The 18,201-nt window shown below is 39.7% G+C and overlaps 2 protein-coding genes across 2 annotated transcripts in view; one reads left to right on the top strand and one right to left on the bottom strand.

The window, feature by feature from the left end:
• TUBD1 (tubulin, delta 1) overlaps positions 1 to 1,514 on the top strand; it is a 6,859-nt gene extending 5,345 nt beyond the window's left edge. The window contains exons 9-10 of the mRNA XM_009324282.1: positions 6 to 27; positions 1,042 to 1,514. Of these exons, the coding sequence (XP_009322557.1) occupies positions 6 to 27; positions 1,042 to 1,144 (125 nt within the window). The 3' untranslated portion in view covers positions 1,145 to 1,514. The remainder of the gene's footprint in view (positions 1 to 5; positions 28 to 1,041) is intronic.
• Positions 1,515 to 14,161: 12,647 nt separating this feature from the next.
• The window catches only part of VMP1 (vacuole membrane protein 1), a 64,598-nt gene continuing 60,558 nt past the window's right edge, over positions 14,162 to 18,201 (bottom strand). The window contains exons 11-12 of the mRNA XM_009323884.1: positions 16,273 to 16,375; positions 14,162 to 14,970 (exon numbers count right to left, since the gene is read on the bottom strand). Of these exons, the coding sequence (XP_009322159.1) occupies positions 14,827 to 14,970; positions 16,273 to 16,375 (247 nt within the window). The 3' untranslated portion in view covers positions 14,162 to 14,826. The remainder of the gene's footprint in view (positions 14,971 to 16,272; positions 16,376 to 18,201) is intronic.

Raw genomic sequence — 18,201 nt, 5'->3', positions numbered from 1 at the left:
AAAAGCTTGGAATATGTTTGCTTCCAAGTAAGTGAAAATAATTATGCTGATACTTCATTTATAACTGCCGGTATCTTCAGTGTTAGCAAAATCATTGTAAATACAGCTCGCTCTTTCAGCAAAGTAAAGTAATGATGAATAAGCTTGAAGACTCTTCCTACGCTTTAGTGGAAACATTTTTATGCTTGAAACATGATGGCAGGGTGAGGAACACAGAACAGTGCATATGTTCTGTGGATAAGTGAGAACACATATTCTAGTGCTGTCAATTTGACTATTTTCTAAAACTCCCCAAATTTAGTGCGTTCCAATGTGACCATTCTAAAAATAACACATAGAAACTCTTTTACTGATCATATAGTTTCTAAAGTGTGTACATACGTGCTGCACAGTCCAGGAAAAAAGTTCCTGGCTCAGTTCAGAAGCATTTAGGGGATTTGTGTGTTTACTAAGGCTCCCATGCTATTAGTTTGATTTTTCATTAGAACCAAGAAATCTAGAAAATAATTGCCTCTACTTTGAACACTGTGAAGCCAAGGTTACTGCATGTCACTGCAGATGTCTGCTAAACATGAGTTTCTAGCACAGGAATTCTGCAATTAAAAGCCAAAAGAGGAAAACTGCTGCCACTAGCTGGGCTCCTAGGTTTACCACCTGTTCCAAAAACACCAGTGTTGAGAAGCAAGCTATCATGCACACACAGGTTTAGGCTTTGCATCTCAAATGTATAAATTTTCTCATTTAATAATCACTTTTCCTTCCATTTCCCAGTTAGCCCAATTATGTTAGCTGCAATTTTGTTTCTTTAAGCAGTACAAAAAGTTATAAAAGCTATTAGAAACAAGTAATGACTTATCAATAAGTATGAATTACAAAATGAGTTCAAGAGAACACGGTCAAAACTAACCAGCATGGTGATTGGGTGGAAACCAGTCTTAATTTGAAGTGTTTACAATGACTGTATGATCTGATTTCATGTGTCAGATTCTTCACTGATTTCTAATGTCTTATCCGTTTTCCTGCTGTGACTTCAACACACAGAGCCTATATTCACCAGTACACTAAATTCGGAATCGAAGAGGAAGATTTCCTGGACAGCTTCACAGCTCTGGAACAAGTTATCTCCAGTTACACCATCCTTTGATTTTTTTTTTTTAAATCATCTGAAATAGAGCTTTCCTGAAAGAACCCAGCGCTGGAAAACCTTCCATCAACTTCCTGAACTATATAAATTACTGGACTGTAGCTGTTTTTCAGTCTTGTAAGCAGTGTGTGTGTGTTAGAATAGTAAGAACTGAATCAGAACTGAATGTATTCATATGGGCAGGTATTATTCATATTTAATATATTTAATAAATAGCTATTTTTCAGTACACTTGCTATGTGCTGTAGCTAAGCCTTTGAACGTCATTTTTGGCACTTAGACATTCTTTATGAAAAATATCCATACAGAAGGATTTTTCTCCAGGCTAAACTCTCAGCATCTAAACTGTCGTGAACTAATGTGTGATAAAAATTAAATGGGTGCTTGACTACAGTGTAAGGCATCATTCCTGATCCTCCAATTTCAATTTTTCATGATAACACTTTGCCCTAGAATGCTTCAATGTATAAAAATGCAGTATCAGATTTATTAATCCAAACTCCATTTGGGTGTCATTCGAGAGACAATAGTCTGCCGTGTATTCCTTTAAAGCAAAGTAAGACCTAAATTCTATTTTAAGGACCTTAACCTTGACAAAATAGCGGAAGTTTTGAACCATCTTTTAAAAAAGGCGTGAAGGGTTCTTCATTTTCCTGTCATCCTCAAGTTATATTAGAGATTATAATGAATTACATGCTTTTCTGGCCATTTCACTGTGCCGTGTTTTCAAATGGTGTTACCTACCAATTGGAAAACAAAAAATCTCTATAGCACATCAGAGGTCTTGGCTATTTGTTACAGGCAAACCATAGGTTTAGGCAAAACTACAACTCTTGCTCCTCTTCCTATAAGTTAGAAGCAGGTAGGTTTTTTTTAATTAATTTGTTACTTATTTAAACAGATTTGGGAGGAGAATTGCTGGTAGATATCAGATGTAAGAGCCTGTAATATAATATAATAAATGCAATAGAGTGTATAATTTCCCAAGTCGATTTCAGAAATGGGCTCTTTTTTGCACAAATTTTACCAGGACCACAAGGTGGTGCCCCTGTGAAGCTGCAGCCTGCAAACAAACACTCGGCTGCACCAGCCTGACAGGAGGAAGAGATTGCAAGAGCCTGTGGGGGCACAGACTGGATGCTTGTAAAAGAGTACAGGATTATGTTGTACCACTGAGCTTTCTTTCTTCTGCCTCTGTTAGCTTTTCACTGAATGGTAGGGAGAGCTTTTAGAATTCTTGCCATTCCTCCCCCCCACGTCACCCTGTTCTATGGAAATAATTAAATATTAAATAGGTATGCCAAGAATAAAAATTTAAAAATCAGTCTCAAGGACTTTTTCCTTGACAAGTGGACAAATCTCATAGTTTTCCTTCAGGTTTTAGTGTGCTTCGTGCCAGGCCTCTGAGTTTTTAACTAAAAGACGAGCATGCACATAGCATGTTACTAAATACGTTAAAGACATTTGCAATATGGCTAACGATGCCCACATAGAAATCTTGCCCTGTTAGTGATTCTGATTTAGATTTTAAATCTTTAATGAATTAACACAGTGCTAGATGCAGAAGTGACCTTGTAATTCTGCTAGGCTTCAGTTAGAGCACAGCAGACACTCTGTATTACTCTTATCTTTATTTCTTTTCCTGGTTTCATTTACCTCTTCACTTTTGTTCAGGCCAGGTACAGAAGCACCAAAATCCGCCCCCGAGCACCTGTTTTCAAACCAGCTCTGGTGCACGACACCTGGAATGGCAAACAGACTTCTTGACGAGGTTCAAGCGTACGATTGAATCTGAAGCAAGTAGGTAAGTACCGGGGCTAAGTTCACAATTGTTCAAACACACCCATAGTAACAGCTGAGCGCTGGCGTGGTTGTGTCAGTGCAAGCCACAGTGGATTCTGATAAATTTCACAGTAGCTTATAGACAAGCAATGTTAATCTCTCATGCTTTCCAGAAAAAAAGTTTCAACTGCCTGTTAGTAGTAGGGCAGCTGTCAGCACACATTAGAGTCGAGTCTAGTCCTAGTTCATGCAGAATAATTACCTGTGTAAATTAAGAGCTACACTGGTGCTTCAATTCAACAGCTAAATCATTAAATATACAGGGGGGTGAGAATCATTCCTGGGGCGGGTGGGGAGAACATGAGAGGGAAGGCAAAGAGGAGGAAGCAGATAGGGTAAATATACCAAATAACTTTTCATATAAAAAGACACTTGACATTTATGACAGAACATTTTGACAATGTTCTTCTTGCAGACCACAGTACATAATCCAACAACTCAGCCTGGTTTGCTTTCTGTTTTCACTCAGCTGCTCTAATTCCTGTTTTAGGAACTCCCTCTCAAAAGGGGAGGACACAATAATCATAGTTCAACTATCCAGCCATACTTCAAGCCCCATGCTGCTCAGTAAAATTTGAGTTGTTTGGAAGTTCAAAACTACATAGAACCTTTGTTATAAAATATTATTTGTGATATTTAATATTTTTTTCACTAAATCACTTCCTGGCAGCTCAGAGCTGGGGGACAGTTCTGATCAAAAGGGCTTTTCTAGGGTTGTGTTTTTGTCAGTTTCAACCATTGTCTTTAACTTGGGTATTTTCACAGAAGAAACTGGAGGAAAGATTGTACGAGAAGTTAAGATAAACAGCACAGGCAGTTCAAGTTTGTACGGAACAAAGGGTCAGGAAAGGAGACAGTATGGTGAGGTTCTCCCTCCTCCAAAAGGCACAGGATGTTTAGCAACGTAGAAATAATTTTCCCTAGTGTTTTCAACAGATATCAGACTGAGAACTTCTTCCAGTATCAGAAATGAGGCTAGGTATCTCCATGTCTGGAAAAATGACCAAGTCCCAGGAATGCATACTCTTCCTCATTGTTCCACGGGACAGGTAAAAGAGACTTTTAAAAAGCTAAGGACAGAGAAGTCCTCTCAGAAACAAGGAAGGGAGCAATGGGTTATTGTACTGCTACATCAATAAGTAACTTTATTGCAGACATAACCTTACATTATCTCTGCATTTATAATTCTGTGCATGAAGCAAATACAGCAGGTGCTTATTGCACCTATGAATGACGTAGACCCATTTGTCCGCTCTTTATAAGTACATTTATTATTTATGGCTTAAGTCACTTTTAGTTAATGGAGCAGAGTATTTGGGGGGTTGCTTTGTTTGCGTTTGATGGCAGAATTTGGGCCACGTCAGGAAACGCAGCACACAGCTAACGTATAACCCCAAAGCAAAAATAAAAATTACCTTATTTCATCTCTAGTTATAACATATGAAAACACAGAGGAAAGATTCTGCAGCTCAAAGACAGAGCTAGGCCAACAGGCTCATTATGCTTAACAAGGATACTTCTGTAAGAACTTGTTCACAGTTAGGATTCAGGGAAAATACTCCTACTTCCATGGCAGAACAAATTTTTTCAAAGCAGCAATAGAGGATCACAACCATCAGCCAAATTTTAACAACACAGATTCCTCAAAACTACAAAAAAAAAAAAGGAGGCGAAAACAAAAGTGTAACTGTTGTATTAGCCGTTATAATCCCTTTAATTGCTCTGGAAAAGAGATTGACAGGAATTGTTTTAGCATCTCTAGCCTTCTTCCTGTTAGTGCTTCTCACTGCTGACCTCAGCTCTGAAATTCTCACACCCTTTCCCAAACTAGGCTTCATTTTTTGATCTGTGGCTGGATTCCTCCATTTTTTCCCCCAGGATGTGGAGAGGGTCAAAGTGACAGGAAGTGAATAGCTATTATCAAATATTCATCATCTACAATTATATTAGAAGGTGGAGTAGTCATTTTCTATTTTATTGATAAAATTAATTACATAAATAGTCGGAGCCTGGAAGAGGGCCTTTATTTCATTAGAAATTAAAATTAATGACGTAGATCAAAGGTCAGCACAAGCCAATGGCTCACTGAGGCAGGAACAACAGAATCAGTGGCCTTGACCTAGCTAGCTTTAGGCAAACTACCCACAGGATGTCCATAAACCAAGGAACAATGCGTCAAATCTCACTATTGTTTTTCGTAATGGACAGGTGCAGCTCACTTGGAAGTTGATTCAAGGACTCCAACTATAGCAGATATATTTAATGAATAGGATAATTTTTATTTGGCCACAAAAAAAACAGGAACAAAAATCAATCTGTTACAAATACTTTAAACACAACAACTGTTTGGCAGGTGACAGGGCACTAGTGTACTTACAGATAAAATTTGTTTGGGCTTAAGTATATATTGGTGCTTATAAGGTTAGACTGACTACCAGTACAGAAAGGGTAGAATCTTCGTGTAAATATATAAGGGGTTTTCAAGAGGATTACCTGCACAGATGTACCAAACTGAAACAGCTCAAGATTAAGGGCAAAAATCTGTGGTTTCCACAACAACCAGGATTTTGTCAATAACAAAGAAGTTATATTCAAATTACCAGTTGATACTCCACTGGGAAACATTAAGGTACAAAAGGATATTGCATGAATAATTCATTTCCTTCTGCATTTGTTAATAAATTTAGTATAGATAAATATTATGAAATGAGGGACCAAACATCCAAAAGGAAATATTCTCAGATGTCAAAGTGTACTTTAAAGAAGTCTGCGTTTTGCTGGACACCACTTTAAAAACTGTACAAGAGTCATCAGGAATGTGATTCATGGATCTGATATGGTACAAAAAAACTTCCAAAAGGAACTGAGCTGCTGCCTTTCCTCCACTGCTTTCAAGGGCAGCCCAGACACAGCTTTACCAAGACAGCAAATTCCAGTGTAGGCTTCCTCCTCAAGCCTCCTGCCTCAGGGCTTCCTACCCCACCTCTGCCCACGCTCCAGAAGCACAGCCTGGACACTCAGACAGCTTTTAACTCGCCTGGATGTAGAGCTGATAATCCTGAATTTTAACTACAGAGCCTTTCCGGCTCTTTCAGTCAAACTCGAAGTTCACAATGGTCCCCTTCTGATTTCACATGGTATGAATCCTCTCCCTCTAGACAGCCACTTCCCCTCTATCCGGGTGGGGTAATGAGTCACCTACCTCAGTGAATCAGCAGAACCTGCTTAACCCTTTCCCAGGGGCACGGACAGCTGCAAAGAGGGTGGTGTTTCAGACAAATGTTATTGCCAACCATAGGGAGCACACTGGCAAAGGTGAAGACAGCTTGAGACAAGAGATCAGAGAGGCTGCTTCTGCCCATTAGGAAACAGGAAGTTTAAAGGCGATTTTTAGAGGTATAAATATGTTCCATGACAAAGATCATGGAAGAAGTCTAAACCTTAACCCCGTGGTTCATACAAGCCTGAGAGATTCTAAACAGTGACTTCTAAGAGTCTAGTGGTATAAAACAAAGGCACAGGCCTCTGTGCTTATCTGTGTGAATCAGGTTGCAGAAACCTTGTCTGTTAGTCTTAAAAGCAAAATTTTTAAAATATGGAATGTTACACCATAAGACAGAAAAATAAGTAAAACGAGGATGCTCTCTAGGCCAAGACTCCTATTTTAAAAGTAAGAGCAGTAAGTAGAGAGACTAACTAAAATAAGCCACTGGTTAATAAAAAAAAAAAAAGACAGAATAAACATTGCTTGAGCTTCAGTGAGCTATGAGCTTTTGTTTCACTGGTTATATGTGATGAGAAATAAATACCATCTTATATGGTATATTTGCATTTAAACTATTATTGTACATATTTGGTTACATGTACAATGTAGTGTTTATTTAAAGGCTCACAAAAATACACTTCAGTTGCCTGAGAATAGTGTAATTGTGGTCAGATGGCATGATTTAATTTGAACTTTTGCCCAGCAGTCTCCAATATGTAATAGATCATTTACAGGAGCATGTAAGCAGAACACCGCCGAAGGAGCCAAACGGAAAGCAGCCTTATCCCACACGCTGAAGGTGTAATAAAATACTGACTCTGTACTTGGCTGGCAAGGGCAGCTGTAGCTGTTCTTTATAATATCCTCAATAAGTATGGTGAGAGCTGGGCAATAGTTCAGAGCTACTGCTCTCCAGATGGCTCAGAACAATACGGAGTTCAAGAATACATATTTCCATGGAAGACTGCTTGCTGCTGGCTGTCATGCATTTCTGCCACTTGCAAAGAAAACACTGGGAAATTTCCTCCCCACCCCACTTTGGGCAACTTCAGCCTGTATTACTACCTGACTCTGAGTCATCTAGTCAGCAACTGTATTTATGTGGTTACTGGACATTGTAAATTAGCAATTTCTCCTTCCTAGGCCGAATTTTTGGTGAAGAAACCTAATGCAACTGATAAAACAGTTAAAAACATAAATTTGGCAACTGATGAACAAAAATCCAATTAAATACTCTTCTCCCACGAAGAAAGCTTCTGTTCCCTCCCTACCATACATTAACTTGGGTTTTCACATTATTTTCCTCCATAAAGGTTTAGTCAGGCTTCTCCACAAAACCAGTATTTTCAGAGTGAAGTATTTTCACGGTGAAGTATTCTTATGTAAAAAATAGATACAAACCTAATGTGTGCTGTGAAAGGGGAGCTTATTCTTCAATGCCATAAAGGAAACCTGAACTTGCTTTAGTACACGTGGGGTCCTGTTCAAGCTGAACAAAACTCCCGTCAACAGGCCTGAACTTGTCCAAAAATCGTTAAGCACCAAGGACAGACAGGGCTACAAGGAGGACCGAGAGGAGAGACATCAGTGACAGTTTTAAGCTAGGACTCTCAGGATCGGGTCTGCCAAACGACACTTAAAAACACTTTCCTTATTCACTTAATTGGAATGATCCTCCCTCAGTCACAGCGGAAATCTATTGCCGAAGGATAGCACAGCAGATTTCTACACTTCACTTAAAAACACCAGGCTCCTTGTGCGTAACTGTACCAGTTTTAGTTCATGCACAAATGCTGCAGTGTGATTTGCCACATGGTGGTTGCGCATATGCAGCAGTGTTTAAAACAGGTTTATATAGAAGTTAAGGGAGGCAACAGAATTAAAATCACCAATCGCATTAGCACAGATCTAGTAGAAATACTGCTTTGAAATTTTTTTTGACATCCATTACTTTGAGCTTAACTAAATACTGGCTTCAGCCACCTTAAAAGTTTCTCTCTTCCTTGCTGCTCCCCACCTAGAGTCTTCTTACGCAACACACATGGATGCACATGACTGTATGTCACGAGAGGTCAGCTGGACTGAGGTGAGACGCAAGAATCAAGAAATCGGAGAAATTAAATCTGTTTTTATGAAAAATATCCTAAATATTAGAGCTCTCAAGAAAACAGCTGCAGCAAACAAGAGGCACTGAGAGAAGTTCCTAAGTAGACCAGGGAGATTTTGTGAACATGGCTAGATTTGTACGATCTTGTAAATCTAAACGTGTATTTTCTCTTTATGCAGGTCCAGTTTCTTTCAGAGACAGAAAAGAAACGCTAAGCGCACAAACCTGCTTTTTTCAAGCCTTTTCAACAGATGGAAAGAGCCTAAGAAACAGTCAGTCTCAGGAAAGACACACAGTCCATTAAAACTCACATGGTTTCTACACGTAAGTGTGAGCCTTGAACAAAGTGTTTATGTGGTTTAGTTAGCAGCAGCTTCTGCAAGAGAACTCCCAGTTTCTTCCCTGACAATATGGAAGGAAAATAGAGGTACCACAAGGCCATTGCATGCAGATAGAACAAGCTTAGAGAAATGCATCTAATCTCTTTAAGAATTTCTTATACTTTGTCACATGGTTCGAGGCAGAGTTTAACCTCCCCAGGCACACCGGGCACTGGTGGTGCCTGTGCTCAAGTAGCTTAGAGCTCTGGCTGACATCTTCTGCCAAATCCACGCCACCTTCCAGTGAAAAGGCTTTAGACTTTAGAAGTGTCATGCAGATCAGCTGGTACCCAAGTAAGGTAATAGGTAACAACCTACAAATTGATGTCATCAATCGTAACTGTGGTCACAATCTTGGGTAAAACCAGGCTAACAAACGCTTTGGTGTAGTTCGCAGAACTTGCCTAGATCCGAGATGCCTTTGAGATAAGTGTAATACTCCATATAGCAAAAAGCAGGTAAATGACACACTACCAAGGCCACAAGGAAACAAAGAGTTCCAACCACCTCTCATGAGGAGGCAGAACCAGACCTGTGTGGCCTGCTCTGTCACATTAGCATTAAAAAACCCCAAACAAACAAAACCAACAAAACCAAAACCGGTGGATTATGCCTTAAATCACGTGTACTGAACACACAGCCCTTCCCTCGCAGGACCCCTCAAGCGGGAACAGCGCAGCAGTCACCAGGGAATAGACGCCAACTCGCACTTTTTACAAGGACAGAAAAGCAGTTTCTGAGGCCGTCGGAGAAGGGTGTGGCTTGCAGGGCAGTTATCGGAGCAGGGAACAATACACTGAGCTGACAAGTCCCATCTCTTGCCTTTCATCAGGAAATAGCAGCTAGTTTCCTTATTACCAGCTGCCTGGGCAACTCATTTAAGCTTCTTGGGAAATGGGAAGAACAATTAAGCTGGGAGTAACTCCCTTGAAACACAGAAGATGCAATACACTTACTTATCCATATCTGAACAGCTCGTCAAATGAGGTTTAAAGAAAGATGACCTTTGGTTTAATGCTAATGGAGTCAATGCTCTTTGAATCATTCCATGAGTGAATAATAATAAAAAAAGCAACCTCTAGCACAATAAAGGGCAGCGTTAAAGGCAAAGTAAAACAAAGCTTGGCCCATTTAATAGGTTCACATTTGTTTTACCACAACTGAACATCGCTAGCAGTGAATAGGCTGAATGACTTCACAGCTCAACAGCCTCTTCACTGGAAATTCAGCACAGAGTAATAGTCAGCTTTTTTGACCAAAATACCATTTTGCCAAATTCCTGACACATGCCCAGAAGCCCGTTGCAGATTGCTGGGCTCTTCCCATTTGCTTTTACCTGGAAGGCGATATAGCCAGACATCTTTTGGACATTTGATGACAGTTTCTGCATTTGAGCTCCTTTCACTCTTTTGACAACTGACCCAGGTTGTTACAGCCTCTCCCATTCACGCCACCACCAAAACAGTGTTTTGCTGCCTTTTATGACAGCTGAGTGGATGCATCAATAAGCAAGTGAAACGGATAATGAAAGAAACGCTAGCGTTTCATGCCCTCGATTTGACACTTAAATTAGGAAAGTCACAGCAGGCTCCAAGAGTTTTTCAGTATAATCCTTTTAAAAATGAGTTTGTAAGAGCATATGCAAATATTTACCCTCAGTCTAGTTCTGAATGCGTTAGCAGGGTGTTTCACAGGGAAGGTGATTGCTTCACTCCAGTTTCCTGAAGAGGTTACAGCAATTAAACCCTCACCTGGACCAGCCTGCTCTCAGCAAGGGGGGACAGCCCAGCTGGAAGCCCTCCCTGGCTATTGCTCTCCCACTTTCACACTCCACTTAGTGCTGCAATCTGGAGAAGGCTGGGCAAAGTACCTACTGTTTTTTCTTCTTCCCCTCAAGAAAATAAAAAATACAGATTTATAGAAAAAAACCTAGAATTTTGTATCTCAGAAGAGCAGTTTCAATTACCTTACATATAATTACATTCAACCATTTAACTGCTGATTACAAAGTATTTTTTAACCACATGCTTCAAAGAAAACTTAATTGCTTTTACCTCCAAGGAACATGCCCCATCTCCACTTATTTTTACACCTGCAATCAATTTTGTTCACTAATATTTATATTTGTGCTTGATAACCAGGTATTTGTTGCTTGCAATTAGCACTGCCTGCAGTGAGAGGGAAGCCGATTCTAACAAATTAAATAATGAAACCCAAAAGCACAGCAGGGAAGGACTTTCTGGAACAGCATTAAGCCATCTTCAAGTATTAATGACAAGTATCTTTTAGCATGAACAGGCAGCTGGGTGATTCAGAGGGAGCTGCTTTAAGAAGAAACTCAATGTGACCTTGAGATGGAGGTAAGAAACTACAGAGACAGGGAGCAGGAGGTTTCCCGATGGTTTTGGTGGAGCTGAGAGAAGTGTGGAACTGGGTGATTCGATCTGACATGGCCTGTGCTGGTCTCTTGGCTCGGCCTGGCACAGATCAGTGTGACCTTTTTAGCTTTGCTTACATCAACACAATTCTTGCCCTGATCGGGTAACGTCGTGGCTGCCAGGGAGAGGGGCATGCCAGCGTGCTTACATCTCACACGGCCTTCAAAGTACATTGTTGGTGAAGCACAATTCACAGGTCAGGCAGTAAGCGAGTAGAGAATTAAGAGGAGGATCAGCTGCGGTCCTGCCTGACCTCAGCTCTGAGGCGCTTCTCTGAATTGTTAGGCTGGTGATATGGCCAACTTTCTGCTTTGCTTCCTATTTACAGTGTGCTTGTGAGAGCAGATTTAGCCATGTTCCACAGATGATGAAAAAATCTGTGTCAGCTCAAAGTCATCTTTGATGTTTAACCAAACATTAATTGTTGTTACGAGGGCTGTTACTTACTTCCGTGTGATTTTTCAGTAATTCCGAGAAAAAAAGCAAGATATTTTATTTGAAGAACCAGCTAAAAATACAGTGATCGATGCCAAGATTGTTTCTCTTGCAACAGAGCTCCCTTTGGATTTTTCTCTAACACTCTTTAAACTAGATGATTGACTGCTTCCAACGTGTAACTGAAAACATGTACAACAAAAGAACTTTGGGTTAAGGGAGCAAAATACATGTTTTCAGATGAAATGCTAAAGGCTCTGGGCCCTTCTTTGAAGTCACAAAATGCAACTGCAGATATATCTTCTAGATTCACACTCATCGTAGAATGCTTCAGACAACAAATTTCACAGCCTAACAACCGAGCTCAACATACAGAAATGGAAACAATCCAACTGAAATAAACACCGGGAAACAGTTATTTGTTTATTTATTTAAGCAAATATAAAACTACCCATTTGCAAATCTCATTCAGTTTGCATAACTTTCATTTCTATTATATTTTACCTTTTACCACGTCTTATTATCTCCCAGTGGCCGAACAGGTAGAAGCAAGTAGAATGACCAGTCCCTTCTTTAAATAATGTTAGAAAGCTTCAAAGTAACAGCATAGCTTATCGGAATGGACACATACAAACATGAGTTGCAGAACAATAGAGAGAGAGATATATTTCGCACTATATGTATGTAAGCATATATTGAAATAAGTGGGAGAAAGCTTTCAATTTGTCTAGTGATTTTTCAGTAGGCAAGGAGGCATAATTATAAGGAGACTGCTACAGCATTTAGAACGGTACGGTTTATTGGCTCAAGCTCTAGGAAGCGGTTTTTTCTTTCTTTTTACTTATTGTTGCACAGTCTTCTCATTTCAATCTGACAGCATACAGGGGCCTCTACGTGGCATAAATTTAATTTACTCTCGCGAAAGGCCTTAAGACACTACCAGAACTGTGCAAAGTAAATACCAGTGTCCCTAAGCTGAATGGCAGATTTGAGGAAAAAAAACCTGCCACTAAAACTGGGGAAAGCAGCAAACAGTTGTTCTGCTAATCCAAGTATCCTGAAGAAAAATGAAACACACAACTATGAGCTGCTGACGTGACCTCTTACAAAGTGCAAAATTAAAGTTTTAGTAGACTGAAAAAAGTGAAGTATCAAATAGAGCTATGATTTTTCAAACGTGTATTGTATTAGAACAAGCTCTTTCCTACGTTATTTTCAAAGACAATATTTAGGCCAAAAAGTGAAAAAGCTGCTAGGGCCAAGATTTAAGAAATACCATTCATCTTTTAAAAATCCACAGGGGCAAACAAATGGCCTTCGTGCTTTTGACTGTCTTGTACCACCTCCCAGCACTCAGACTTTAAGATATTTAAATTTAATCTAGTGAGCAGCTCTATTGAGAGAAATCCCTATTAAAAGCCTCTCCAGTCATTCAGTAACAGTCTTTAAAGTTACACAGGAAGCATACAGGAGAAACATTACAAACCCCACACGCAACTGAGATGAAACTTTAAAAGATGTTTCTTATGTAGATTGCTGCACTGCATGACTGCTGAACTCATTTCCATCTAAACTTAAAAACATTTATATGCTATTGATGTTCAATGAAAACAGTTGGAGATGGATGAGCGAACGGTCAGATGAAAGATACCAAAATGTCAGACAGCCTACCGACTGTTGTTGCCATGAGATCCAACAGTCAACATCAGTCTGATAAGCTATCCGACAGGATGGTACAGCCATGGAGATGTCACGACGGTTGGCAACACAAGAGGACATTCAGGCAGGATTGAACAAAATACATATTCTCGCACCTTGCTCGAGACCTGCCCTAACCTAATGCGGGGATCAATCTAACCGAAGCAAGAGTAAGATCTAACCTACCTTGTGCTCATATGCCACCTTTTGCTAATGCTAACTGGAAGTCAAATTAGTTCCTGTTACTTACCCCAGGACAAAAATAAAAAACAATAGTTCAGAAATTATTAGAGGAGTAATACATACGCAGTAGCGGTGGAATGGATATCTACTGACTAAAGAGGGAACAGATCCGTTTAGTATTGGTTATGTTCATGTACGTTAGAACTGGAACACGCTGATTCATAACAATGTTTTAAAAATATCTGACTTTTAAAGCCTAAGTTTAAGGTTCTCTAAGGTTCTCTGCATCACTGCTGGGTTTGACATCAAATCTCTTTTCAGCTGGAATCTTTACTCTCCCCCCCTCCCTCCTCCTTCATTGCCCACGGTGCTGTGATCAGTGGCAAACATCCGAGAAGCATTTATGATAACAAATATCGCTAGCTACTTAACTTGCCTATTTTAACCAGTGAGCCATACTTCAAGCAAGTGGTATGCTTTCTACTTCCTTCTGCTAAGAAGGTCTTAAGAAAAAAGAAAGGAAAAAAAAAAAGAACAAAGGGCTTCAGCACCATTTGTGCAAGAAGGATGAGTAAAGCATGCAATTCGTGGGATTAAGGCTTAATAAAGAAACTGAGCATACAAAAGTGGAGAGGAAAAGAAACAGCTTAAAAAGACTGACACAAGAAATTCTGGAATGATCAAAGATGACTTTATAAAGTTTTATCTTAACTTCATTCTAAATATACAGAATAAAAAATGCCAGCTCCAGCATTTTGACATCAATCATCTCTGCTAACATCATGAAGTTTAAGAGGGTGGCTTTTCCAACCGAGAGCACGTGCAATGCAATGGGACTGGAGAATTCAGATGGAATAGCCTCACCACGAGGGACATGCAACAGTTCGTATCCGATCTGTATTCAGTTATATACATTTTGATGGTCTTGGAAGTTACGGAAAAAGCAAAAGAGCCACCCTTCAGAATAAAAAGTTACCCTTAGGTCATTCTGAAGTTAAATCAGGAAATGGAGAGTATTAACTCATCAGTTTTGGAAGTAATTTGGATGGACAACATTTGTGTTAAACTCCATTTAACATCACATTGTCCATCCCATATAATACAACTCAGACACGTAAAGCATTTATACCTTACCTTAACATTTATAAGTTTGTCAATGAAACGTCTGCTCTAATATCCAAATTACTTTCAAAATTAAATAAAAACTTGTTATAGTTGAAAACTGATGTTAAAAAGTTTTCCCCCATTTTGAATAATGCTGATTTTTAAACATATGGAAAGATGTGTCATTTTCGTGTCTTGCTAAAACCCGTTCCAAGGGTTTTTTCCCAAGCTCATTTGGTTTTTTCTTCAGAGTACATCTTCTGTTGCAGCCGTTTGGCATAGCTCTGGGCCATGGAGTTGATTATAGATAAGATAAAATAACAAACCATGACAATCACCAATTTTTCAAACATCCAGGATAGCCAGTTTTCCCCCTGAAGAGACAAAGACAAAACAGAAGGAGGAAAATGAAGGTTAGTGGACGGCACAACGGAGAATTCTCCATTTTCTGGGTGAAAGGGAAAAGCCTAACCATTTCTTTTATTATGTAATTTATCAAATTAAAAACAGGAACCAAGTGCAAGCCGACGGGATTCCTGCAGGTCTCTCTGTAAAGCTGACTTTAGTCCCTTGAAAAACAATGCGGGAGGGCTTGCCAAATACACTGCAGGGCAGATGATGAATCCTTCATCATTACTAGCGTGCTAGTGAAGCGATTTATTATTCCTAGTATTGTTTTGTCTTTGCTAACAATTCAGAGAGTTCAGAACGAGCAACCCCTGACTGTCATTCCCTGTCATGTTCGTTGCGAAGAAAACAATAAGGTCATTGGTTAACAATGTTTTTTTCCTAAACTGCATATACTGTGTTATCTCCCAGGTAGTATCCGATTCTTCTGGTGTCACTAGAAGTTAACCGATGACCTCGGCAGTCCCACTTCGAGCGTTTTCCGTGGCTACTCTTAACTTGTATTTTTTTGTCAAAGGAGGGCAGCAATGCACTGCACAAAAGTGACTTCAATGTGCATAAAAGGAATCTGCATATTTAGTTGTTCCAGCCTGACCCTCCCTAATTTAGTCTCTTTTTTGGTAAGAAATGAGCAAAGAAACATTTAGAAGAGCTACAAGTATTAAATGTGAAAATGTGAGTTAGATTAATGGATTTTATCTAAAAATGCCTTAGTATCCTAAGGAATTTCACATCAAAGTTGCTCTGTCCCCACTGAAAATTCAGGGTATGTTTTTTAAGATACTTTTTTTCTGTATGAAAGGACACTTCTGCCCCTTTGTACCGGCTCTAAACACCGTATTTTTCTTTTCCTTTCGAACAGTAAAGGCTTGGGGATTTTGTTTCTTATTGGCCGTTAAGCCACAGCTCCTACTGGCTTCCGAAGTACTGATGCTGCACACAGTTTGTTACCATTTCACATGTAAATGCAACCTTTTTCTGCTTAAATTTCTCTTTCAAAATAGGCATGCTAATATAGAGGCAAGACGCGCCATTGGTCTCGCTTTACTGTTTTCTTTATTCTCCAAGAAGTTTAAGTCTAGTTGCATACAATTACAGTGTTGTTTCTAATTCCCAGGTTGCTTTTAAAATGAGATTTTTATCTGTTCCCTGGGCCACTGCAAATCTTTGAAAAACAGAATCAAGAGTTACATCGGTAAACCCGACAAGGCAAAAGACAGCTAGAGAAGGGAAAAATTAGTTGGGGAGGGAGGCAGAGAGGTTCTTACCTGTGGCACGCCACTGTCAGATTTGTGGTGAAGTTTTATCCTCTGAGCTTCCAAATACTCTTGAAATGGCTTCTGAAGAGAAGGACCTATACTTGGAATAGCACTGATGCAAAGTTCATCCCAGAGAACAAGACAAAATAGGGGAGGAAAAAAAAACAAAAACAAAAAACATTTTTTTTTTTAAACTTACCACTTTGACCCAAACAGAACAAAGTTCAGACTGAGCCACCGCTCAGAAGGGCATTGCTACTTGAGAAAGCAGATAACCACGAAATAAAGTGTATTTCATCTTTTTATCTGATACTTCTGAAAGGGACATATTTCCCCAGATCCTCAAAAAGCGCTTAAAAAGAAAAATATTTCAGAGCAAACCAGTGACAATACACTGCTGGTAACAGAGAAGGAAGCTGTGAGCTAGAGCATTTCCTTAAAGCCCGGGAGAAGCCAGCTGAGGCTGTGCACTGGTGCAGTGCTGAGAATAAAATGAATGACTTCTCAGAAGTCCCACATTTATCACCAGCAGTTCCTGTAAGAACTGGTTTGAACCGATTAATAAGGAAATGACTTGTGCTTGTGTCATCCCTCAGTTAAAAAAGAAACTGCTCGCCCTATGACTTGCCCCTATCTTCTCAAAGGAGACGGCCCCTTTCTCAAACTAAGTCCTTATTAGGACAATCTGTGCGTCATCCTTACCCAAAAAGAATGCATTAGCAAATTCTGCAGGCGCCTCCCACAAGTCAGTGATTAACAAAGGAACAAAGAAGGAACTATGAACCCTGTTCTGAATCATGCCATGGTTTATGGCAGATGACTTGCACAAAAGCTACAATACGTTACTGAACACCTTGTTCTTACATTAATGTTGTAAAGATCGTGGACGGGTTTTTGGAACTGAGAACCCCCTCCAACCTCTAAGGCGTAAAGGTGTTAACGCTGGACAGACTCAGCAGCCCCCAACTTCCATTCTGCAAATACCGCAGCCTGGCCAGACTTTAATCAAAAACAACCTAGGTAATTTTTCTTTAAGTCTATACACCATGCTGTTTAGCAGGACGTCCAAGGAGCTTTAATAATGGTCACGACACTTTTAAAAAAAAAACCAAACTTAAACACTCTAGAGAAGGAATTACCACTAGCAACACCACTAGCTGGGCTGGTGTGGTGAGAACACACACACAACCCAAAGGCTCCCAAGGTTTGATCCGCACACGTACACCAACACTCCTAACTCCAGCCAGGAGAGCTCCCATTACCGACAAACGCCATTTTAATTTCAAAGGGAACGGAGATTTTAAATTTCTTTTTTTAATTTTAAAGAAATTAATATGGTCGTCTACATTACAAAAAGTCACCTAAATGTCAACGCTTCAGTTTTGATTCTTTACACAACTACTTCGGGGAGGATTTAGTAAAACACACTTCAGACACCAAGATACACAGAGACAAAACTGATCATCTCCCCGAATGACTGCGGGAGGGCTAGGTCTCTCAAATTATTTTCCTCAGACTCCTGATTTGACACAACATTCCCTTTTCCAGGCTAAAGCCCAATTAAAAACTAACAGCTTTCTAATCTTAAGAATTTATGAAAATGCACAGACCGAAGAAACAAAGTAGCTCACTCTCCTCCACTAGATCTATTTCCTTCAAAAGCCAGGGGCAAATCATTTTTTTGATCGTATTTACAAGAAAAAGACTGCTTCCCTCATGATTCACCATCACGACGATACAAATGGGTGAGTAAATTCTGTGCCTGGACTGGTAAAATTTCAGAAAAAAAAAAAAAGGCAGAGACTAAAGCATGTCTGTTACACATTTTACACAAGAGTGTGTCAACTTTTACAAACGATTTCCAGTTTTTCAGAACCGCCCCTTACGAAGCTGACTTTAATCGTGGTAAAAATTACCCTAATGACTCGCTGATCAGTA

The sequence above is a fragment of the Pygoscelis adeliae genome, unplaced genomic scaffold, assembly GCF_000699105.1.
Source record: "Pygoscelis adeliae isolate BGI_AS28 unplaced genomic scaffold, ASM69910v1 Scaffold290, whole genome shotgun sequence".
Classification (NCBI taxonomy): domain Eukaryota; kingdom Metazoa; phylum Chordata; class Aves; order Sphenisciformes; family Spheniscidae; genus Pygoscelis; species Pygoscelis adeliae.
This window is presented reverse-complemented; position numbering and strand designations above follow the sequence as displayed.